Here is a 23885-nt window from a genome sequence, read left to right as displayed (position 1 = left end):
ACAGTCATTTATCATAACAACTTAAGGGTATTTCAATAAATTAGATAAACATGTTAGTGTGTTTTACTGTTCGTCACTGGGAATAGAGGTCTATGTAGGTTAGTTTAATTTTGGGAAAGGTTCGAGTAATTTTTTAAACCATAGGGGAGGTCCCTGTAATTATGGCAAATCACATGGGAGGTCGGTGTAATTTACCATATTATTATTATTTAATATAAGGTTTTTCATTTTAAGATTGGTTCGAAAATATAAATATAATTTTGATCTATTAATTTAGCACATCATACTTCCAACATCAAGTATTGCTACTAAATAAGGGTGTACATAGTTCGGATTAGACCGGTTCGAAAATATTTTGGAACCAAACCATTCATGATATTGGAACTGAACTGAATCGTAAAACCAATGGAATTAAACCAATTCAAACCGTGGTTCTCTGCTTTTTTATAATTCAATTTAATATATTTATATAATTAAAAATATATTATATATAATATAATTTCTATTATAATATTTTTTGTTATATATTATAATATATAATTGAGTGGTTAAAAGACTAATTTTTTTATTTATATAATACAAAATATATAAATATATATACAATTTATAAACAGTTTAGATCGGTCTTGTAAAACCTCAAATCATAACCGAACCGTTTATAAACGGTTCCATGTTTTTAGAATTGAAAACAAAACAAACCGTGAAAAATCGAACCAAACCTACCAGCTCGCTTGGTCCGATTCGAATTATCAAATATAATTACATCTTTAAAACAAAATTTCCTCAAATTTCAAATCCAAAGCTCATCGATTCAATGCTGCCTAACACACCATCTTGGATTCAGTTCTACGTTGACAAAAGAAGTTGGTGCCACCTTTGAATTAGGGTTTGCTCTTGTGAATGTCAAAAATATTGTCTCAAGTTCATCCGGGCAAGCTTCAAGTGATTCTGGTGTGTTCAGTGCATTACATTAATGAACAAGGGCAGTATGGTCATTCTGCATTCTTATGAAGTCATTTCACATAGCTAATAGCTTGAAGAAGCTACATTGTGGTTACAGACCCTCAACAGGCCAATTGTGTGCTATACTCCGGATTTCAGAGGTGATTTGATTACAGAAGTTTTCAGGGGCAAAAGGGTCTTTTCTTTGTACTGCTCAAAAATCCAATGTGTAAAATACTTTCGTGACATGATACAAGATATATGGACACGTGTTCACCTAAGGAGTATTTTGGCCTTTACCAATGATGAACAATTGTTTGACACGTTATCCTATTTGCTTAGTGATTAAGCTTGAAGTAAAAAACGAGTGAAGGTCAGAGGCAGCATATAGCGACTTGATGTAGACCAATTACAAGGTGCACAATAGTTTTTGAGTAAATGTCATATTCAATTTTATGCCCAATCAAACACAAAATTGATAAAATAATTTTCTAAATTCCTCATCGTGCAAGTTAAAAGAACTTTTCACCATCTACAGTCCACTTTTCACAACTTCCTTGTCTTCCTTGCAGTTTCTAGTTTTAAGTTTAGAGAGAGAGAGAGAGAGAGAGAGAGAGAGAGATGGGGGCTACTTTTCTATCCCATTTACATCTCACATTTACAAAATAATGCCCTAAGCTTCCCCTACAAAATTCTTAGCCCCAAAACAAAATTTCTTCCCACCCACTATGTTTGTCTCCCAAACCCATATACACACTTATAATTATATCCCTAATTGCAGCTTCTAAACAATAAGATATAAATACCCTTTTTCTGCATCATAGTCACATCTAACCTCAAATTTAAGAAATTACAAACCACCTTCTGACCTAGGCCTCAACCATTTGATTGATCACTACTGACCCGAAACACACAAACAACCCATGCAATGAAGAAAATCACCATCTTTAAACTGTTTTCACTCAGTCTTGATCACTTCCACAACTGTTGCATTGCAAAAGAAACATCTTTGGCAATTAAGGAGATGCCGGGATATGCAGCCAAAACAAGATATGTGTAAACATGGTAAAAATTGTGCGTTTGCTTCTGACGAATAACAAATGCAACAGGTGCTATCATCACCATCTGGTTCTCCCTCACATCCTATTCTCTCGGGTTCATGTGACTCGGTTCGCCTGATCAGGAGGGTTGAGAATTTCTCCAATTGCCTGAGCTTTGCAAGATAACCATCCCCTCTGAAAGATCCAACCTGGCAAGTTGATAAACTCAGTTGTAAGAAGAAAAATCATTCGAGCTAAAAGCTTAAGATTACAAGGAATTCGTCATCCAAATAGATACTGCAGAATTCTATAATTTCATATCAACAGCATGCCAAGAACATACACATGCAGAAAGACATTCTCCCGGCGTGTATAAAAGCACTCGAGCATGCACACATCCACATCCATTCGAGTTTTAAAGAATGGTTCATATGCTAGATGGAATGCATAATTAGAGAAACTCAAAGATTTCCAGATAATATAGAGTACAATTATGACAATGTCCAAACACAACATACAGCAAATGATTGCACACTGAATTGAGTAAAAAAAAAAACGGATTTCTAATAACATATTAAAATCAACATATTTCTACGTGTTAGTTGTCCATTTCACATTTACAGTAAACGACCATTTGGTTAAATTACAACACAACAATCCCCAATTTTGACAATAGTTTGAGAGCCTCAAGTTTTTCTGGGGCAGCAACCCAGGCAGGTTTGATTGGACCGCAAACACCCTGCCCAACCCAACTTCAGTCAGGCTTCAGCACAAACCAGCCCAACCTCAGACAAGAATTGCTCAATCAATAGATAAATCAATCTGAGCAAGCTAACTGTTTAGAGATTGTCTAATGATGGAACATATTTTTGTCCAGGATTCCTAAATGAATGAACTTCCAAATAAAAGGAAAAAATAATAATAATAAAAAGAAGAAAAATCCAAGCAAACTAAGTCACACAGTACCTGAGCAAATAGTCTTGTGGTAAGAAAAAATCTAAATCGTCTATTATGTATATTTTAATCAACATTTTGGAATATAGCATCTTACAGATTGATATAGATACGAGTGAGTGATATATACATATGCCACTATAAGCATTGTTAGTCTGAATTGGATTTGGTTGCCCAGACTTTGCAGATCTCAACCCAACCACCTTTACCCTGGCTCAAGAACTTCCAACTCACAAAACCAGTAATTTAAATAATTAACCAGGCTTGCCCAAGCTGATTGTATTTACCAAGCATCATTCAAGAACAATTATATCTTAGGGTATTACGGACTAGGTATCTCTGATCATATTATTGGAAAGAAAATCAATCATTTCATGTGAGCATCTTCTTCTCATGTACGTATAAATGTGTATATAAATGCAGATATTGAAAACAAGCTAACAAGTACTAACCCAATTGTACTCTAACAGATACTGAAATCCACAAAGAACAGTTTCAGGGCAGTCCATGCTTGCAAATACCCCCACCACATCATTCTGCTCACCGCTTTGTTTCCCTGTACTAGCATCCAACAAATTGAGGATGATACCAACAAGAGGTGCTAAAATCATGCCTCTGTTTACTTTTTCAGGAGATTGACCATGTCGTCTGACCGACCTGCAGGAAGATCATACAGCTAAATGAGGGAAAGAGAGAAGGATAACCTTCACATATCATTTCTTTATGATAAAAATTGCAGCAAATGATCCAAGTAAAATGCATCCCAAGCCAATGGATAAACTGAAGCAACAATAAGAATTTTTAGATATCTGAAGAAGACAAACAGCTAGACGGAGAGGAAGACCAAAAATAACGTGGATGAAGTTATTAGAAATGACTTTAAAAAGTTAAAAAATAATAAGTGATATGGCAGGTAATAGAAAGGAATGGAGACATAGAATTCATATTGCCGACCCCATTCATATGGGAATAAGGCAAGGATGACGATGATGAAGAAGATAAACAACTCCACAACACAGCAAACATATTTTACAAACAAGATGTGCAAGATTACAAGTCCAAGCAAGGAAAATCGTATAAGTCATCTGGTTATAATCTTTCTCTACCAGTAACAAGTTCAGCTATCACTTCCTTCACAAAATTAAAATGTAACTTCTTTTTTTCAACCTTTGAGCAACAACAGGATGATACTGGACAACACCAAAAGAATAAAACATCAATGAACGGAGAAATTCATTCGTACAGTAACTTACAGGTCAAAAATCTCAGGATCTGCCACTGAAGTTATATGGTTCAGAATAAAGACAATCAACTCAGTGAGCCTTCGCAGGTTTGTATCTGCTCCCGACAGGAATGCTTGTGGGATCTCACGGGTCCAAAACTCCAACACCCTTGCAAGATTGCATGAGAGGTCAAAGATAACACTGCATTTTCGTTGCTGAAATTCTAAGACCTGCAAAAGATGTTCAAGAACAAATATAAGCAAAATATGAAGGAAGAGCAAAAAAACAGGGGGATTTGGAGAGAGGAAAGATAAAGAAAATGCCTGAAGTATTATAGGCATAGTAATCATCAAGTAGCCAAGGAAAGCATAGATATGGACAAGGGACATGGTTACGAAATGATACAGACACGGCGATATGGCAAATCTCAAAAAAAAAAAAAAAAAAAAAAGAAAAATAGAGACTGATATGTCAAGGATACGTCAAAAAATAATATATATATATATATATCTATAAAATAATTTTTGCTCATTTTATCCCATACTGAATATATAGTAGTTTTTATTTTCTAAAATTTTATAATAATTTTTATTAATTAACCCATAATATATTTTTAAATTGCATTGGAATCACATTCTTTCTAAGAAAAATTAATTACAAAACTACCTTGACGCGTCCTGAACTCATAAGTGTCCCCACCGTGTCCAACTAGAAAAATATATATATATTCAAATTTCAGGACACATCTTGTGGTGTCAGAAACGTGACTGGGTTGTGTCACACGTCCATATGTCTTGAGTGTTCGACACCACCATGGCACCCCTAGGAAAAGAGTGCATTCTTCCTAGCTGTAATACCCATAATTTTCAGAGCATTTAATTTATTTATTTTAATTGCATTTAATTGGATTATTTGGCTAATTGTCTATTTAATTGTTTATTGTTTTATTTATTTGAATTTTTTAATTATTATAGGTGCTTAATTGTTAATTGACTTGTAATGTGATTTATCTGTTAGTATTGGTGGGATTGGTCTATTTGTTTGGTTGTTTTATTTATTTATTTATTTATTTAGTTTTAAAAAGGGAATTGGGCTTTGATGGAGAAGGCTTAGATGGTGTGGATCATAGGCCCATGGTGATGTGTGTGTGTGTGTGTGTGTATTTATTGTTGTGTATATATATATTAGGTATTATTATTATTATTTGTTTTTAATTGTCAGACTTAAACTGGGATTAGGATTATGTGGTATTGTAGTTATATATATATATATATATATATAGAGAAGTTGTTAGGAGGGTTTCGTTGATACGTGAGATTGAGAGAAGAAGAAAAGAGGCAGAGATTGAGATAAGAAGAAAAGAGGCAGAAAAAAAGACATAGAGAGAGAGAGAGAGGGAGAGAGGGAGAGAGAGAGAGAAGAGGAAGAAGGTGACCGGAGAAGGACAACGAATGTGACAAGGGTTGCCGAAGTTGGAGAAGAAGACCGGAGCGATTGTAGAGAACTTGAGGTTTGGTTTTCAATTCAAAAATCACAAGGCAAGTTATATGTTCTACTCTTCTCCTTAGTATCTTTCATCTATACATCATTAGCTTGACTTTAGGGAATTTAAACAGAGGAATTAAACCTGTTTCTATGCTATAATCGGATTAAAATTAACCTGTATATGTGTATATATGTGTATGGTGTTACAGAGTTTAAACTTGCAAATTAATGTATGAAAACTTGGTTTTGATTGCTCTAATCATGTATAATTGCTTCATATTAATTATGGGAATCAATTGGACATAGATGCATGATTTAGGACCCGTAACGATAGATTTTCATACTTGAAACGGACCCACCAAACTGGTTTTACGAACCAGTGCTCGAGCACTATGCTGTTCGTGAACCAGTGCTCGAGTACTGAGGGATAGTGCTCAAGCACAGTATAAGTGTGCTCGAGCACTGGGAACCTGTTCCGCCCCAAAAGTGTTCCGAATGGCCCTAAATTGATTTTTAAAGGTCCCGAACACGTCAGCTTCGGGAATAGTGTTATATGATTTAAATTGCATAAAACTTAATTATGCTTTTATGATCCAAGATTTGATGGAAAGGATCAGATTAACTATTAAGTTATAAATTAATTAACTATTAAGTTATAAATTGATCTTTTGTGGCATTTAAATTTTGTAATTAAATGTATTAACATGATTTATGATTTTAATCATATTTGTTGTTGTAATTGTGATCTACAAGTATGATCCATGGCGGTATCTTATAGTTTACCATTATTAGATATGGTTTGATGTATTTAGCGTATACTTGTGACGGAAATCATTGAGATAGTTAATAAGCTAGTCTCCTTGATACTTTGTGCCATTGTTAGATATGGCTTTGATGATTTGATGAGTAGGTAAGCTGGCTAAAAAGTCAAGACACTCTACATTGTGCATTGCTAGATATGACTTTAGTGATGATGTTATTAAATGTATATATATGTGAGCCACGATACGAGCTTGAGGTCTCGGGATCAGTGGTTAGGGCTGAGGCCTATATCGCCGAAGACGAGTAGCTTGTATAGGTGACTGGTGGGCCCTAGTAGTATAGGGGACTCTTGACCACTTTGTGTGCTATTTTTCAGGTAATACCCTCTGATAGTGCGTATACATGTATCGACTACATAGCTATTGCATGAGTTTGGCTAGAGGTGTATCGCTTATCGGTTCTCTGATTGGGTTGTAGTAAAAATAACTTGTTCGTGGATCTGACCCACACTTTTATTTTTCAGGTCCTCGCCAGTACCAGTCTTAGAGGTCGTTCGTGCAGGTCAGAGACCAGTTATCTTCACTCTTCCGGATTTATCGACGTAGGATTTTATTTCACATCTTTATTATTTAGACTTAGACGTTTATTTATAAATTCAGTTATGGGATTTTCATAGGGGTCCATGATATAAGGATTCCCGAGTTGTACCATGGAGGTTTGTTACCTATCGGTTTTTATTCGGAGTTTTGGAATCAGAAGAGTTAATTATTATTTTAGTTTTCTTTTCAGTGATTATTTATTTTATTATTTCATCCATTTGTATTTTCTCCTTGATTATTATTAATTGTTTGATATCCCCCAATCTTTGGGTGAGGACTTGATCAACTCGCGTTCGGAAATTGGGGGGTATCACACTAGCTGACTCCTAACTCTGCACTTCTGGGTGACTTCACTTGCCAACTTCAACCTTTACCCACATTTTACCATAACGAGGTCCAGGAACTGAAAGAACTAGTGATTGGTAAAGTCACTTTCAATTATGGGTTGAACAAACCCAAATAGGTATTAATAAAACCCAAAATATAGACAGATCAAGTCTAAGAATCGCACGTTATGGAACGTCCATCCAGCCAATTGCAAATACTACACAGTAGACTTTGCATGGAAGGAAGACATATAAATTTAGCCTAACGGACAATTAATTAGCCCATGGTCTTGATGTTATTGCCATCATTAACATTGTGTTCACCATATAATTTGCTACATAGATCTTACTATGCCAACCAACTTCGTTTTTCACTTCTCTTTGGCCCAAATGGTACGCGAATCTACTTCCATCCTCACTTTTATTCAGTCCCTAGACCCGCCCAGATTCCCTTTATCCCTTCAGGTTCTCCACTCCTAGATCTTTATTTACTGTAATTTTATTACAGTGCCCATTCCAACAGGTGCAAGAATATACTTTTGGGACTTACAGTGCAAAATACATGCCACACAAAAATGACGCTTAATCTTCTCAATAACACCCTAGGTTTCCATCTAGGAGGTCAATAAGAAAAGCACAAACATCAAACATGAAGGCATAAAGCTTTCAACACCAACAAAACATTCAATACCAATGCTTAAATTTTCTCAACAACATATGGGTTTTGATCTAGGATTTTTTTTTCCCAAAAGTTAAAGCAAACACGCACACATCCACTATATTTTTGCCCCTACTGGGGCTCGAACACTCAACCTGCCCTTTGGAGAGGAAAGCTTATACCATCTAGGCTAGTTCCTGTTGGATGTGTTGTGTGTAAAAGTAGCAACATAATTCACACTTCAAGAAAATTATACCTTGTATTTTTCTTGCATTTCTCGGACTGAAACTGAGAATTCAGTCATTGCCCAGCTGAGAGTATTAAATAGGCGATTAAGAAAAGCTGAGAATAACTCTTCATCATTGATGCATGCCTCCCGCAGCAATCTCTTTAAAAATAAAAAACCAAGAGTAAACAAACTAAATTACACTCGGTAGTTACTGTATATAAATAACGTAGGAAAAAAATAAAAATAAAAATAGATGAGAGAGTTATAGGAGTAACACACAGGGTTCATTATTACCTGAAAAACCACTGATGACGATGATGACTCTCCATGCTTTGATGAACCAAAGCCAGAACCCTTGCACAACCGCAGAAGTATATTTGTTACAGGAATCCATGATCTGTTATCAAATGCTGACAACAATGCTTTTGGCATCCTTTGGGTGGCTGCATCATTGCTCTCAAAAGCAACCAAAAATTCCTTGTACTGTACCAATACAGAAATAGATTGGAGAAGAAGATCTCTCAGTTCAGCACTTGAAATCCTTGGATCATTGAAGTGGGTAACAACAAAAGTGACCTGATCAACAAAACATTTAATCATAACTTACCTTGAACTCACACTAAGTAGATACAACAATGATAAGATTTGTGGATTAAAGATATTTACTGCCTTGTTTGTTTATGGGCCCAAGTAGTAGCATACTAGCTTCATTTAAATTTAGGAAGCCAACAAACTAAAGTGCAGCATAACAATTTTCTTACTGAAGCACAGAATTCCAATGGTATAACCAACAATACGCAGAAGGATGTCATGTCAGCAAGGATATGTAAGATTCAAGAAAATTTTGTATAGAAAATAAGAGAGAGAAAAGTAAGCTCCTTCCGTGATCCTCATGACAGATTTAAAGGGGAATATGAAGTCAAAATTCAGAAGGATGTCATGTCAGCAAGTATATAAGATAATTATGAGAAGGAACACCTCTCATAATAAGGAAAGAAACGAAAACATGTGGGTAGAGTTAGTAAGGATAAGATACACATGGTTTGACTGATGCTATGGCCTTAGAGTGGAATGGAAGAATAGGACAATGTAGCCGACCTCAAGATGTTGGCAAAAGGCTTCGTTTGTTGTTGTTGTTGTAAGAACTCTCCCTCCTGTCATCTAAACTTTTCACTCTTTCCACCCTAATGACAGAACAATACCTAATGTCTTTGATCCGAGGTTAAAATCCTAGAACTCTCTCAACTAAGATTTCTCAATGTCAACCGGAAACACTCAACTAATAGTTATCATCCATGTCAAGATGCATGATTTAGAACCAAGCTCCATTTGGACTATCCTGCAAACTGTTACCCCAGACAAAAAAGATCTTTGGACAATGATTAGAATTTATAATATTTTTATAAGAGAACCCTCTATTTCCCGCATCACAAGAATTAAGTGGGATGCCTAAATTTAACCCCTTTGAGCATAGGATTTCTCCATTCAAAAAATAGTATGCAAGGTCAAAAATTCTTGATATGGAACCACATACATGCCAATTAGGCAAGTATCGATTTGCAAAAGAATATGATAATATTCCCAACTATTTTCATATCTGAATGCACATTCCAGAAAATAATACATTTTCATCTTGCCAATATAGTGGCTCAATAATCACCTACCGGTTCCAACAACCCGAACATGTATCACTAATAATTTACACTAAGTTCCATGCATTTACCCTTTTTTTTTTTTTTTTTATAACTAAAAAAAATGAAATAAAATTTCTATAACCAGTTCAATTCCAACTGGTTAAAAGAAAATCTTTTACATTTAAAACTACCATGTCAAATTCCAACTGTGTGATCTATACAAGTAATTCACATGTGATGTACACGTTCCCATTCCCCTTCCCCTTTCAGTTCTGTAGACCAATCATAAGATTTGACAGGTATTAATATCGATTCTAACATCGAATTTTACATTAACATCAAATACACAATCAGTTCAATACTAATGAAACAAAAAAATTATAAAAGGCTAAAGGATCATGTCATAGCATCAAAAATTTAACTTGACTAAGCAAAATAGTAAAGCAATAAAGGAAATTAGAATATTTTGGTATCAAAATTCCAAGAAATGAATCTATTAAGAGAGAAACGAGAATCATAACTGTTGAAGGATATTATTAAAGTTACACCCTCTAATAATTTAACCATTTTTTTTTTTTTTTAACTAGTTGGTACTCGCACACACTTGTCTCTTCTAAGACTTGAACCCCCGACCTCTCTTTGAGAGGTAAGAGGTTGATACCGCTAGGCCACTGCCCGTTGGTAATTTAATAAAAATCTCCTCCACACAGATTTGCCAGACATTCTATATTTCTTTTTTCTAGTAGAAAGTATCCAACCAAACAAAAAACTACTTGGAAAGAAGAAAACAACTTACCCCATTGTGCACTTCAAACATGAATTTTCATCAAGAATCATAAAACATGATCATCCCACTTAAGTTTATAACGGATGCACAAGGAACTAATCCAGCAACAAAAAAATTAAAGACTTAAATCCACATAAATCTATCTTTTTCATAGTGACAGTGTCTAGCCAAAAAGAAAAGAAAAAGTAAGGAGAGCATGACAAAAAGAAAAAAGAACCATCACGACATACGAAGGAAGCAAGTCCTTGCTTGATAAATATTGAAGTAGGCACGAACGGAGGATCACTCTTGCGCAACACATGGAAGCAGTCAACCTACAAGTAGCATAGAAGAGTGACTAATGAAAGCTCAGCAAGAAAACCAATGATAGATATTATAATGCCCATATAGCATTCTATATACTATGTAATTATAACAAAATATGCACTTGTGCAGCGAAGAAGCAAAATGTGGAAACTTCCTGGAGGTTGACTCAACAAGACATCGGAACTCATAGCTACATGCAATGCTCATAAACATTGTAAATCAGATGAAAATTATATTTTCCTTCCAAAAATACAAATATTCATATCAAAATCTCTAGGAAGATCATAAGCATACACACATATGCATACAGACACAAACAAGGCTAAGAATATCATGCGAGGAAAAAAAAGTACATTCATAAATAAGTAAAGTATAAAAACCCTAATCTCCCATCAAATTTGGTAATAACCCAATGCATAAAACATATGTAAAAATTATGGTCAACCTCCCTTGAAGTTACGATGAATATACAGATGGCCCTCACGCTGTTAATGATATGTTAAATAACTGTTTTTAGACTGCCGAAATTCCCCTCTTTCAAATAACTAATATTCCGTCTCTACTTTCTTATTTTCTTTTCCAAACACTTCTCTCTCTCTATGAAATTGCAATTTCTATTCCCTCCTACCTCTCTTCATCTATATGTTATCTCTCCTCTTCACTTTATTCTCTCTGCTTTCCTCCGCCATCACCTCTCTGTTATTTGAAGTTCTTCATTTAGACAACACCTAATACTTGTTTTTTAGTGAAGGCAAACAACAAGGCTGTTACTATACAAAACATAGCACACAAACTGCATATTCTAAAAGCAGCATCCTGCTAAAAAAATTGCAGCATCCAAAAACATTTTCAGCAGAGCTTTCCAAAATATTAACGAAAATAACTGTACTGAACCGACCAGAATCTTCAAATTTACTTACATGACTAGAATCTTACTCCTATGTACTAATAGAACAAAGCTATGGGTATATGGATCTCACAAAAGAAAACAAATGAGGGATCAGATTCAATATTTGACCCAGTTTATGTTTCTTCACTGAGCTAAGTAAAATTACAGTGGATTCCCATGCAGATTTGGGCACACAGTGAAATCATTCAACCAAACAAGTGCAAGAATTTTGAGATTTTCAAATTGCAATTCTGGAAGATATGCAGTCTACATCCGGAGTGCCAAAAAATTGTCCTATTTCCTCTGCGGCGCTGCCCCTCCATTTAACTGCGCTCTCTTTTCCACCAACACTGCTGTTCAATCTGCAACAAGCCTAACCATAATCGTAAATCTCTCTTTTACTAAGTTCACAATCATAGGCTTCCAAACATCCTTTGAATTTCCAAACTCCTCAACAATGGCAATTCCATTCAATAACTAAATAATGGGGGGACACAACTAAATAATTATATTGTTCAATATTATTTTTCTCTATTCATGAAAAAAGAAATTTTATATGAAGTGTTAAATATGGACACTTCGCTCATCTTGAAACAATACTATAACCATAGGAAACATGTCCCACATCCATGCCCAGATATCAAGGATACTTCACTCATATAGAAGATCCGTGTAATATAGATTTGGACTTGGTATGAATTCTCAAAGAGTGAATGAGTCATTTGACATCACCAATAAGTTAGTGATAAGATCCCTATATAAATGGAAAAACGCGGCATAGAAAGTATGAGAAAAAGAAAGACATAAAATGAAGGATAAGATATACCCAAGTGACCAAATACACCTAGTTGGATTACTTATCAAAAAAAAAAAAATTACACCTAGGTTAGATTATGCTCCCACTCCGTATTCATTGATTCACATATTGACAATGGATTTTGATAAATTCATAGGCTGACAATCTAACATCCCTTACAACAAGGACATTTTCTATTTCAAATATTCCTGGTTCAACTACAAAGGTACCTTCAATGAATGAGTGTTCATAAATATGGTAGATACCTTGAATCTCAACTTGTTTCACAAAGGTAACTAATACATCACCACATGATTCCAAAAACTAGTGGACTGTTTTAAATGGTTCTTGCAAGAAATGAAACAGGTGTAATGACGTGCAAATGTTAGGTTTCAAGAAAGTAAAAGAAAAGCTCACATATATTTGCGGAACAAAAAGAAGCCAAAATACTACTGCACAAGCTCTCATGGGTAATGAGAAAGCAAGAATCTACCTACCAGAGTTTCTAGATAAAATTCGGGAATATAAATGAAGACTGAATCCACTTTGCTAAGAACCAGAAGCAATTGAACAATCCACATGCAAGTTGCATACATTCCTCTTTGCTTCCACCGAGAAAATAGAGAAATACGATACCTGTAAAGCATACCAGAAACAAAGAGTGTAAGCAGTAGCAACAAATGGAACTAACTTTTATAGAAGATTCCTAATTCACATTTAAAAACACAATCCATTCAGGCCCAGCAATTTTACCCAGACCCGACAGGACTTGATTGAGTCCAGAATCGATCAAATCAACAGAATCTTTCAATTCAGGTTGATTCGCGTCAATTCCAATCGCTTCCTTGTTATAGTCAATTTAGTCAACCTGTTCGTATTGAAAGAGGGGCTAAACAACTCAAATAACATGGTTCGAACCACGAATAGCACGATTCTACATTTAAAGAAACAACCTATTCAAATCAAGGTTGACCCAAATCATTACAATTCAAATAGTGAATTGCATGATTCTAAGACCATTAAGAGTAGGTAACCTCTTCCCTGGATGAGAGAAAATGTAATAAAATGGGAGAAGTAGCACAAAAAGAGGGAGTCCACACACACGTCCAAGTTCTCACGGTGCTTAGGGAAAGAAAGGAGAATCGCTCTGTTGTCTTATATAGAGTCATCAGATCGAGGGTTCGCTCTTGGAATAGCTCTGACTTACACGGCATTTTGAATGGTCGAACCAAGAAAAAGACCCAACAAGTCCGAATTCCCATCTCTCAGACTGGCAAATCAGTTAACCCCTGCTATCCCAGGATCAATGGGTCACACCCTTGGGTGGGTAATTCTATAAGTTTGTCAATAACAAGGAAAATGAACTCCACCACTGTTACCACCAGGACTATGAATGAGAACTCCCAATCATATGGGGACAATTTGATAAATTGTAAATGGGTACATTCCTGCCAGCAGTTAAGACCATATCTTCCCAGTTCTGACAGAGATATGATTTGTTTCCTATTCATGATAGTGAATCTGAGAACATAGCTAACTTCAATTACCAATGTACTTGTATACTATATAAGTACAGATGCAGAAAAAAACCAAATGCTCCTAAGCAAGCAGATCCACATTGGGAGTAATGCAAGGAGGAGGATACTAATACTGACATTGGTATGAATAATAATAAATTATAGGAAGTACGTATTTTGACTGAGGTTGCGGCCACATATAGATGAAATGACAAATCAGGATTCATCTAGCCAATCCAAATAGGTGGGGGGGAGGCTTTTTCGATGTGAATTTATGAAACTAAGCACCTCAAGTACTGTTGTGCTGTAGAATGCATAACAACAGCCATGACACCAAAGGGAAAAAAAATTCTCTTTGCTAGAAAGATGGTTGAAAATGAATTTCACAATTAAATCAAAGGAGTGGTATAGGGGACCTATCACTGATAACATGGAACAAAATTTTGCCAGTCCAAATAGGTGGGGGGGAGGCTTTTACGATGTGAATTTATGAAACTAAGCACCTCAAGTACTGTTGTGCTGTAGACTGCATAACAACAGCCATGACACCAAAAAATTCTCTTTGCTAGAAAGATGGTTGAAAATGAATTTCACAATTAAATCAAAGGAGTGGTATAGGGGACCTATCACTGATAACATGGAACAAAATTTTGTGGAAAACTCAACCCGTAAAAGGCTATTACCCAATTTTGGTCCCACCAATGGGTGTGGATTACAAAACTAACCTTTGGCATTACTTGCGTAGATACTGTATACACAGGATAAAATAATGGATATTGTAAAGTGCATTTTCAGGTAGAAAAAAAATTCAAAAATAGCCAGTGAAAAATACTAATATAGTGCTCGGTAAATGTGACATGCAGTTATGAACCTATGAAGTTTCAGAGCTGCACACGAGTTCCATATATCAAACATACATAGCGAAGAAGCTAAACAGGTAAAAACAACAAAGTTAACAGACACAAGTGTAAAATAAACACATTATCTTACAAGAAAACATTTCCATGAACCAAAATTTTCCAAGTTCCAACAATATAATTCAATTTCCGAAAAAACAATATAACCCTGTGGTTTTGTTATATCTTAACGTATACAGGTATAGATGGTGAATCACTGAACCTTCCAATTATCGCAGATATTAGAATAGTATGCAATTATGGAATGAAAACAACACTTCTAGAACAAAAACTTTTAGACCTTAGACTGCTCATCATACCATGAACCTTAATGTCAGGCAAAGCACAAAAGAGATACAAAGATGCTGCTACTGAAAGTGCGGGTCATCAAATAAAAAAAAGGCAGCACTACAGTCACAAGTCGTGCATAACATAAAACATATATAGACTATTTTTTTTTTTTTTTTTTTTTTTTTTTTTTTGATAAGTAAAACATATATAGACTATTACCAATATTTTGAAATGGACCTTGGTATAGTGCAGGGGGGAAGTGGGCAGTGGGAGGAAAAAGGGTTCAGAGCAGCGAGGCAAGAATGCATTGAATTTTAAAATAAATAAATAAAAAGAAGACAGAGAAAATGGATATGTATATCAAACAATATATACAAGTTCTATACAACTAAACGTATTTATCCTGGCAATAATCTTACCATGCACAATGTCTAATGCAGTCCATAACTTCTTCCCGATATAGAGTACGGGCTTCCTTCAAGCGCTTTAGATTCTCTCCACAAGCTCGTTCTCTTATTTGTTTATCAGTTTCTTCTAGGAGAGAGATTGATTGTGACTGGAGAGACATGTAAGACGATGCCTACAATGTAAATAAAATATTTAAGATAATATTAGACATTTTCAAACATAAATGAATTAATGATATGTAATGCCTTTGCCGGATAGTTTTACTGGTAACAAAAGGGTGTTCTCAAGCACATGCAGTGCAACTTTGTCCCCTATTATGTGTAAAATAATGAGCATTTCTCTGCTAATGTGCTTTTTCATTGTTTACCTTCTTGATGATGCATGGTTCTTTTCTTCTTTTTTTCCTTTTTTTATATGCATCATATCAGCATATTATGTATCCGATAATCGAGGCAATAGTGAGTTGGATCATCAGCATCAAATTCCAAAAAAATATTTAAAAGCCCAAATCATAAGAGGGGCGAAGTTGATACGAAACATTTATCCAATTTCTATGAAGATGTAATTTTCTCACCTGCTTAAAGTTTGGTGCAAGACCCAAATGATATAACAGTAGCATAGGATCTAGAAGTTCCTCTTCTCTAAGTGTTGCTGAAGACAAATTACTCCCCCTTGGTACAATCTTCATATGCTGCACTGGTCTATAACCAAACTCAGAATCAGACTGGCCACTTGTGCTGGGTTTATCTGCTATCTCATCATTCAAACTTCTGGCACTGCACTCTGCAGCAACCTGAGCAGATCTCTCTGTAAGAGAGCTGCAATGCACACGGGAACCTTTGGCGTTATACCTAATTGGATTCTTTGAGATTCTTATGAAATCAGCATCATAACTCAAACAACAGCATGGCTTCTGCCTACTAAAATGTGTTACTCGAGTTTCTTCGTCATCCATACACCCTTCCTCCCACCGAATTACTTCTGTTTCCAGATCATCGTTTGCTGGATTAGATTTTGTCAAATGACTAAATGATCCTCCAAGCCTGGAGATGTCAACTCTATGAGGATCATTCTTAAGAAACAAGCCTAAGGGAAAACTTTGTTGGCCACCTCTGTGAAGAAAACCAACATCAGGATCAGTGTTTGTTCCACAGCCATTTATCCATCCATAAATATCTCCCTTAGGGAAACCTTCTGATAAAAAATGAAGCATAACTGTGAACAAGGAAACAAGAACGGAATTGCTTGAAACTCCAGGAGGCGGCACATTACGATCTGCTCCCCGGTTTTTCAACAGAAGGTTCTGCAAAAACGTCATAAATACTGAACCAGGCAACTGAGGAGGTGCTATAGGTGGTATGAACCGCATGACTAAGCGACATAGTTCCCTATGCTTCTCCTCAATCTGCAAATGAAGTCAATTATATTTGTTATGAAAAACATGACCGGAAAACTTGAATCCAGTAATAATTCATACATATCATCTTGCATTGACATGAAACATCCAAAATTAAAACCAGTACCATTTGTGAAGCCAAATAGAAATCTCATTAATTTATTATGGAATGAAGAAATACACATTTGGATAGTGAATACAATTTTCACCAGTAGTTAAAAGACATAAGAATTCATTATGCAGATTAAAAAAAAAATGTAATAATAGAGATTTCACCATATTACCTGCCACGCACCCGGCCTAAAGTCCCCATGACATCAAATGAACAATTAACACATTACTATTTTATGAATTTCCAAAAATAATAATAATCATAATAATAATAATACAGTTGCCAGTGCATCAGATGATGGCTCCATTACTTTATATATTTATAATTTATTTATCTATTTATCTATTTTTTTAATTTTGTCTGTGCAATCCAAAGTTTCTTTTTGAACTAGTCAAATAATATAAGGAACAAATAATCTCCCATTAAGTCAACAAAGAATATATAACAATTCAAAAGATTGGTTTACCAAAAAATATATATATTAAAGAATTCAAAAGATCCCAGTATCTCAGATCAATGCAGTTCTTGTACACGTGTTTCACTTATTGAAAAATACTTCACATACATGTTTAGGTGAACCTATGCCTTATTTCATATTTTATTAATCAGCAGTAACTGAAAGCTCATATTTTATTAATCAGCGGTAACTGAAAGCTCAATAAAAACTAAGGAGCACAACAAACGGGTGGTAGGGAGGACAAAATGGAAAACAATTGAATTCCGTGCCTAGAAATGAACAAGACACAGCAGTAAGTTAGACCTTGATTAAATGAAAATAAGAAAAAGTTATTCTAATAGCACACAGAAAGCTGTTCACAATAACACTAATTACCCACTGTTTGTAAATGAAGAGAGAGAGAAAGAGAGAGAGAGAGGAACGATTAGGAAAAGCACAAGTGTTCAGCTGGTAGAAGAAAGTTATACATTCATCAAAGACAAAGTGACCTTTATCTGACCATGTGGTTTAAAGTCCCAAAGAGAAAATGCTGAAACTCCGAAAGATTCTGTTCTATTCAATCTACCAAAGATATCAAAAGAATTCAAGCCTTGCAATATAAAATTTTTGAATAAGAATCGAGAGAGTAAGAGCAACTGGAAGTTGGTCAAAACCCTAACTGATTTGTTTTGCTAAACAAAAAACAATCATTGTATTACTATTTCAAATTTTAAAGGACAAACAGCATTACCCAAAGGCACAAACCCTAAGCCCAGCTACTCAGTATCATTGACAGGGACAGACCTAGAATTTCATTTCCACTCTCACACACGCACATTTGGGGGAGATGGGTCCCCAAGCTCTACTAGGGATCATTCATTTTCATTTTCCGCATGAAAAAGTTTAGTAATGCGTGATTTAAAATGTTCAAAGCCAATTTTAGTAACTCACATTGACATTGAAGGATTTTTTAAGTAACTCGTGCTAAATGCTTTATACTATGCATATGTATGCGTATAAAATGTTGGATCAATGAAATAAAAGAATAGAATCATCAAAATGGTAATATGCTTACTTATGGCTCTGTGTAACTTAACGAGATTTTTCAAACTACGACACTATGGTTTTCATGTCCTTACATCAAACATTCAGTACCAAAACTTTTCACGAATATCCTTATGCAACTTCTCATGTTGTTCCACAAAATTATATTACCAGGCTGGTGGTTGTTTTATTGAGCAAAGTATAAGATGCACACCATTTGAACTCATCTTTACTTTTAAATACGTCATCATTTTAAGCTCCCTCCTGCAATTCTGATGTTTCCAACATTTCCTAAAATTTCCTAAGACTCCATTCGGTTTGAAGCATCCTAGATTTCTTGATTTATTATTGAACAAAGAATCAGTGTCAAACAAAAAGTTCAGAACTTACCCAGTTTGACATAAATCTCTAGAAGTTCAATTATAGCAGGCTGCAGGGTGGAAATTTATAGGGACTAGTGGGGGCCATGGAACCCCCCAAAATATCACAAATCTTTTGTAGGCCATTTTATAAACATTTAATTTTTTAAGAAATATACTTTTGCCCCCCAACCCAAAATTCAAAAAAAAAAAATTGTAGGTCAATTTATAAATATTGTATTTTAGAATAAAATTTTAGACCTTTGCAATGTATCAAAATCTGTAATGATGTATTATACATACATATATTTACATAAAAGTTTTGGCCTTTGCAAGGTTGCATGTGGAGGTTAGACTCTGCGAACATCTGACCCTGTGCAGACCCCACAATGGCGGAAACCTCGTGCCCTTGGCTAGCCTTTGAGTTTGCCACACAACAAAATAATTAGATGTCCTTGTCAAAGAGATTATGTCATAACGCACGTGCACAAATTTTTATCAATAAAAACAAAATAATAAAAAATAAAATAAACTAAAACAAGAAGAAGTAGGTGAAAAAAGGTTTAACCACCCAAATCTACGTAAAATCTACTGGAGTACACATGGTGCTAAATGTTTGACAGTTGTATGTATCTTCAACATATCCACAAACCCAATATGCAAAATCTAATACAAGTAGCATTACCAGGTCAAAAGGCGCCCAATAAATCAAACTCGGAAAAAGAAAAAAATTGTCAGATAAGTATGACCATGCCAAGATTTTATCCATCATTATAAGCGTCGATAGGAGTTCTTTTTTTCAACAAATGACTTATTCTTATGTGAGAGATACAATCCAATAGGAAGCATAGTAAACTATATATGACATTATCGAATTTTACAATTTTTTCCTCCTAATCTGACATAAAATGATTTATATAAAGGATTAAAGATTGACATTACACGTGCTTAAGAATGTAAGTTGTAGGTAAGATTGTCTGATATGTATTACATTTTCCTCTTTAAATTATCACTTCCCACAAATACTGTGCAAATGCCAACTTCAACTCCTTTTACTCATAATTTTGGTTGGTTAGTGCTTTAACAAGTTCTTTTCCATCCCTTCACAACCCTTTTCGACGCCTATATAGAAGGTAGCATTGCAGGCACGATTGGATGATAAAAGCCTGAAATCACAGAGAAATTAAACTTCAAAAGAAGGCATACCTTACTGACTGCTTCAGATAAGGCTGTAGTTGTCATCATCATGCTACTTTCATGGGACACGTCCTCACATGAACCAGGCCACCAAACAGAAGGCAACATACATTGAAGATCCTGCTTATTGGGACTCTTCTGTGATAAGAACCCTTCAAACAAGAATTCAAAATCTGACAACCTCCACCAAAGCAACATCAATGTTTCCTGTCTCAATATGTGACATGTCAAAGCAAGAAAGGGATATGATCCTGAATGTGGACACTCTGTAAGAACAAGTGACGCTGTTTTACAACCATATGAAAGAGCATTTATAATGTGCTCAAACATCAGTCTAGAACCCTCAAATTCCAGCAAGAGATCAAGTACTCTATCCAAACTAGTATAGTCATGTGGAGGATGCACCCCAAAAACTTCCATTATGAACGAAAAAAGTGGACCCCACCCTATATACTCTGCACTCCCAGCTTCTGCATTAACTAAAGAGAATAGCTCCTTGCATATCCCACGAGAGACAGGGTTAAAAAGTTCTTGGAATGGCACAAACCTCTTCAGTCTTCTCAATTTTTCAACAGAACTGAACTCTGCCCTCTCCATGCGTTGCATATCCAACAGTCTAGATAAACAATGCAGCAAATGAGTAGCAAGAAGGTTTGTGGAGGGAGGAGCCTGAATGGGAAGGAAGCCTTCTATTGGATATCTAAAAGGGCGGCCCCCAAAATTTAACTCACATCGCTCACCTTGAGAAAGAGAAATTGCAGGATAATACCCCAACCCAGGCACCATCTTGCGAATCCCACTAAATGCCATCCCAAGAGAAACGCCATTCCTATAGAATGAAATCTCATCATGGTCCAAATCTATGCAGCATCCTATTACATCACCAACAACCCAATACTGACCATAAGCCTCAGCTTCCTTATTCCATTTACTAGCCCTTTTTCCATCATATGCATAAGAATCATCAGCGTCCCCTACACCTTTATGATCAGTAAAAGGGCAAGAAAGAGTCGCCCACCCAAGCTGCTGTATACCAGAAGTTTCAAGGGTCACTTCATACATCCATTTTCCTTTCCAAACACAGGCATTGGCCCTTGCACTACTGAACATGGCTTGGCTCTCCACAAGCAACGGTGGCTTGACAATTCGAATGTCACCACAGATGGTAGATTCTTCAATTGCAACAGTGTGGGGTTGACAGCCATCACCAACAGTAGACACCCCGTCCCTATTTCCCACTCCGGTAGATAAATTAGGATGATACTTCAAGAAGTCCTTTATTATAGAACAAACTATACTAGTGTCAATTGGATTTGTCAGCGGATTAATCGTCTTGTAGGGAAGATCAAATATATGTTCAAGAGTTTGCTCCACAGACTGGTCGCCAAAATCATCACAACACGAAACAAAACGGATTTTCTGAGAATTGTCTTTCCTGTTCTCATTATTCAATACCACAGCCAATCCAGAAGAAAGTCCACCAATCCGTAAGACGTCCTCTGCCATCTGTGAGGAAGGCAAGTGCTACCTCCCAAATTACAAAAAACTCTGGAAATCCAATTACAAGTAATTGAGTGGCACAGTTCAATTCCCCAGATAATTTCAAAACCCTAACAATCAACCATCCTCCTGACCCTGAAATATCAAAAAATATTGCAACATATATGACTGCATAAACACAATACACAGAAAAAATTCGCTTTATAGCAACAAATTCAAACTCCTGAAAAACCAAAACAGCAATAAATAGATAAAATGAATACCGACGCCTCAAAACTTTAAACGTTTTGATACAATTATAGTAATTTTTTTGCATTTCCTCGAAGCTAAAACAGTTTCGAATGAAAATTTTCAAAATTTCTCATTCCTTTGTTGTTCCTCAGTTTTCTCGACAGCCAAACAGAGATGAGAGGAACTGTACACAACATATATGCTTGCAAAATTGAAAGAAAATACAATAAATTAGATCCTACTATGTAGCAACGCATAAATTTACAACCGACTCAAATTTCCCATATGATGGGATATAATTTGCCATAATTCACAACGATTCACTAAATTATAAAAGTACTCACAAGTGCAGGAGTTACATACAGAGAGAACGTTGTCTGTCGTTATATTGTTGTTCCTCGAAACACGGAAGGCGGCGGACTGAAATTAGGGTTCGCAGACGCCATGAACGTTATAAAGTTCTAGAGAGAGATAGAGAGAGTTCTAGAGAGAGAAAGACAGAGACAGATGGGTTTGGATTTGAATTCGTTCGCCAGAACTCGGGAAACGAAGAGGAACGAACCGCGAGACAAAGCAGCTCCGTTCGCAACGCTGACTGAACCCTAAAAGAGGAAAACCGACACGTGTTGAGCTCATGAGGGATTTACCGGATGATAACGTGGCATTTTAGCTAAACTACGCCCCGGGCACAAACCGCTCTCCAGAATAGTTGGCCGCCGTTCCTGTACCGGAAACTCGGTCAATGATATTGACATTCTATTTTTTCCTTTCTTTTTCTTTTTTTTTTTTTGAAAAATTAAAAATAATAAAAATTGAAGTTGAAAAAGTTTTTCAATATGTTTTGGTTATGATGAATATTTTCATTTTAATGGTTCATTTATCTATTTTGTCCTTTATTATTTGATAAGTGTAGTTTTTCTTTATTTTTATTAAATAAGATAATAAGTTTAAAAGTTGCCCATATTATTATTATTATTTTTTTTTGGAAAGATTAAATTATAAGAAAATTCAATGGTTATGAAAATTGTCTATTCTTAAAATTTTCTTTTTATAGTTATATAAATGTGGTTGATATTTCCGTTCAATTATTAATCAATAGCTAAAAGGTAAGATATGATATTTTCAGTATTCTAGATAATTTTTTTTTAACATATTCTATCCTCCTCCTTTCTTAAAATAAAATTACAAAATAATTCCTACCCACAATATCTAGAAGCTAGGATTCTTGGTGCCAAAATGCATATTCTCTGGACTTCTCCTTCAAGCAACCCCTCTCTCAAGAAATGGAAGATCTCACCTCCACAAGTCCAGCACAAATAGAACGGTCGACACTTCTCAACAACAAAGGAAGACTATAGTACCAACGCCAAAAACGAAGAGGAAAAATCTTATTAAACAAAAACATTAATTGCATGAAAAAATCAGTCTAGACAATTTAGAATTAAATTATCTAACAAATAATTTTATTGACGATTCAATATTCTTTTTGACATTACAACAACTCTTGTGGATCACTAAAATAAATATGCACGGAGTATAAGATTATGTATATTGAAGTATTTATTTAGTAAGTCTTCTACACCAACAATTTTGAAACTCCTTTGTTACAGCTTGAATTGGACCTCTTCTCAATAATCTGTATCAAAAATCTAATAATCCTCTTCCTTCCCTGTGAAAACAAACATCAGTTTCACAACAATCAAAAACATTTCACAAACTTTTCAGGTCCGGTCCTTCTTTTTCTGTCTCTCCGGGTTTCTCGGTACCACTTTCCCGTGAAAAACGGTTTGGCATTCAAAGGTTCCTCTTAGGGTAGCATTTTTTGTTTGGACCGCAGCTTGAGGTAGGATCTTGACTCTGTGAGGAAG

At 35.4% G+C, this 23885-nt stretch overlaps 1 protein-coding gene across 3 annotated transcripts; it reads right to left on the bottom strand.

The window, feature by feature from the left end:
• Positions 1-1536: 1536 nt before the first annotated feature.
• Positions 1537-22610, bottom strand: LOC132267266 (E3 ubiquitin-protein ligase RKP). 3 transcript variants are annotated; one of them, XM_059768385.1, is made up of 11 exons: positions 22362-22610; positions 20296-21921; positions 16317-17147; positions 15754-15914; positions 13128-13266; positions 10870-10953; positions 8513-8794; positions 8246-8377; positions 4190-4389; positions 3389-3593; positions 1537-2191 (listed from the first exon to the last, which is right to left on the bottom strand). In XM_059768385.1, exons 2-11 carry the CDS (start codon positions 21790-21792, stop codon positions 1901-1903), a joined length of 3822 nt encoding a protein of 1273 aa, XP_059624368.1. In that variant the 5' UTR covers positions 21793-21921; positions 22362-22610; the 3' UTR covers positions 1537-1900. The 3 variants fall into 3 exon arrangements, with proteins under 3 accessions (XP_059624368.1, XP_059624369.1, XP_059624370.1); XM_059768386.1 differs by having other exon boundaries at positions 22381-22610; XM_059768387.1 differs by lacking the exon at positions 10870-10953.
• Positions 22611-23885: the final 1275 nt, after the last annotated feature.

This window comes from Cornus florida, unplaced genomic scaffold (genome assembly GCF_030987335.1).
Source record: "Cornus florida cultivar Cherokee Brave unplaced genomic scaffold, ASM3098733v1 CherokeeBrave_3.0.0_Hap2_Chr07, whole genome shotgun sequence".
NCBI lineage: Eukaryota > Viridiplantae > Streptophyta > Magnoliopsida > Cornales > Cornaceae > Cornus > Cornus florida.
The sequence above is the reverse complement of the archived record's forward strand: the minus strand, read 5'-3'. Positions and strand labels throughout refer to the sequence as shown.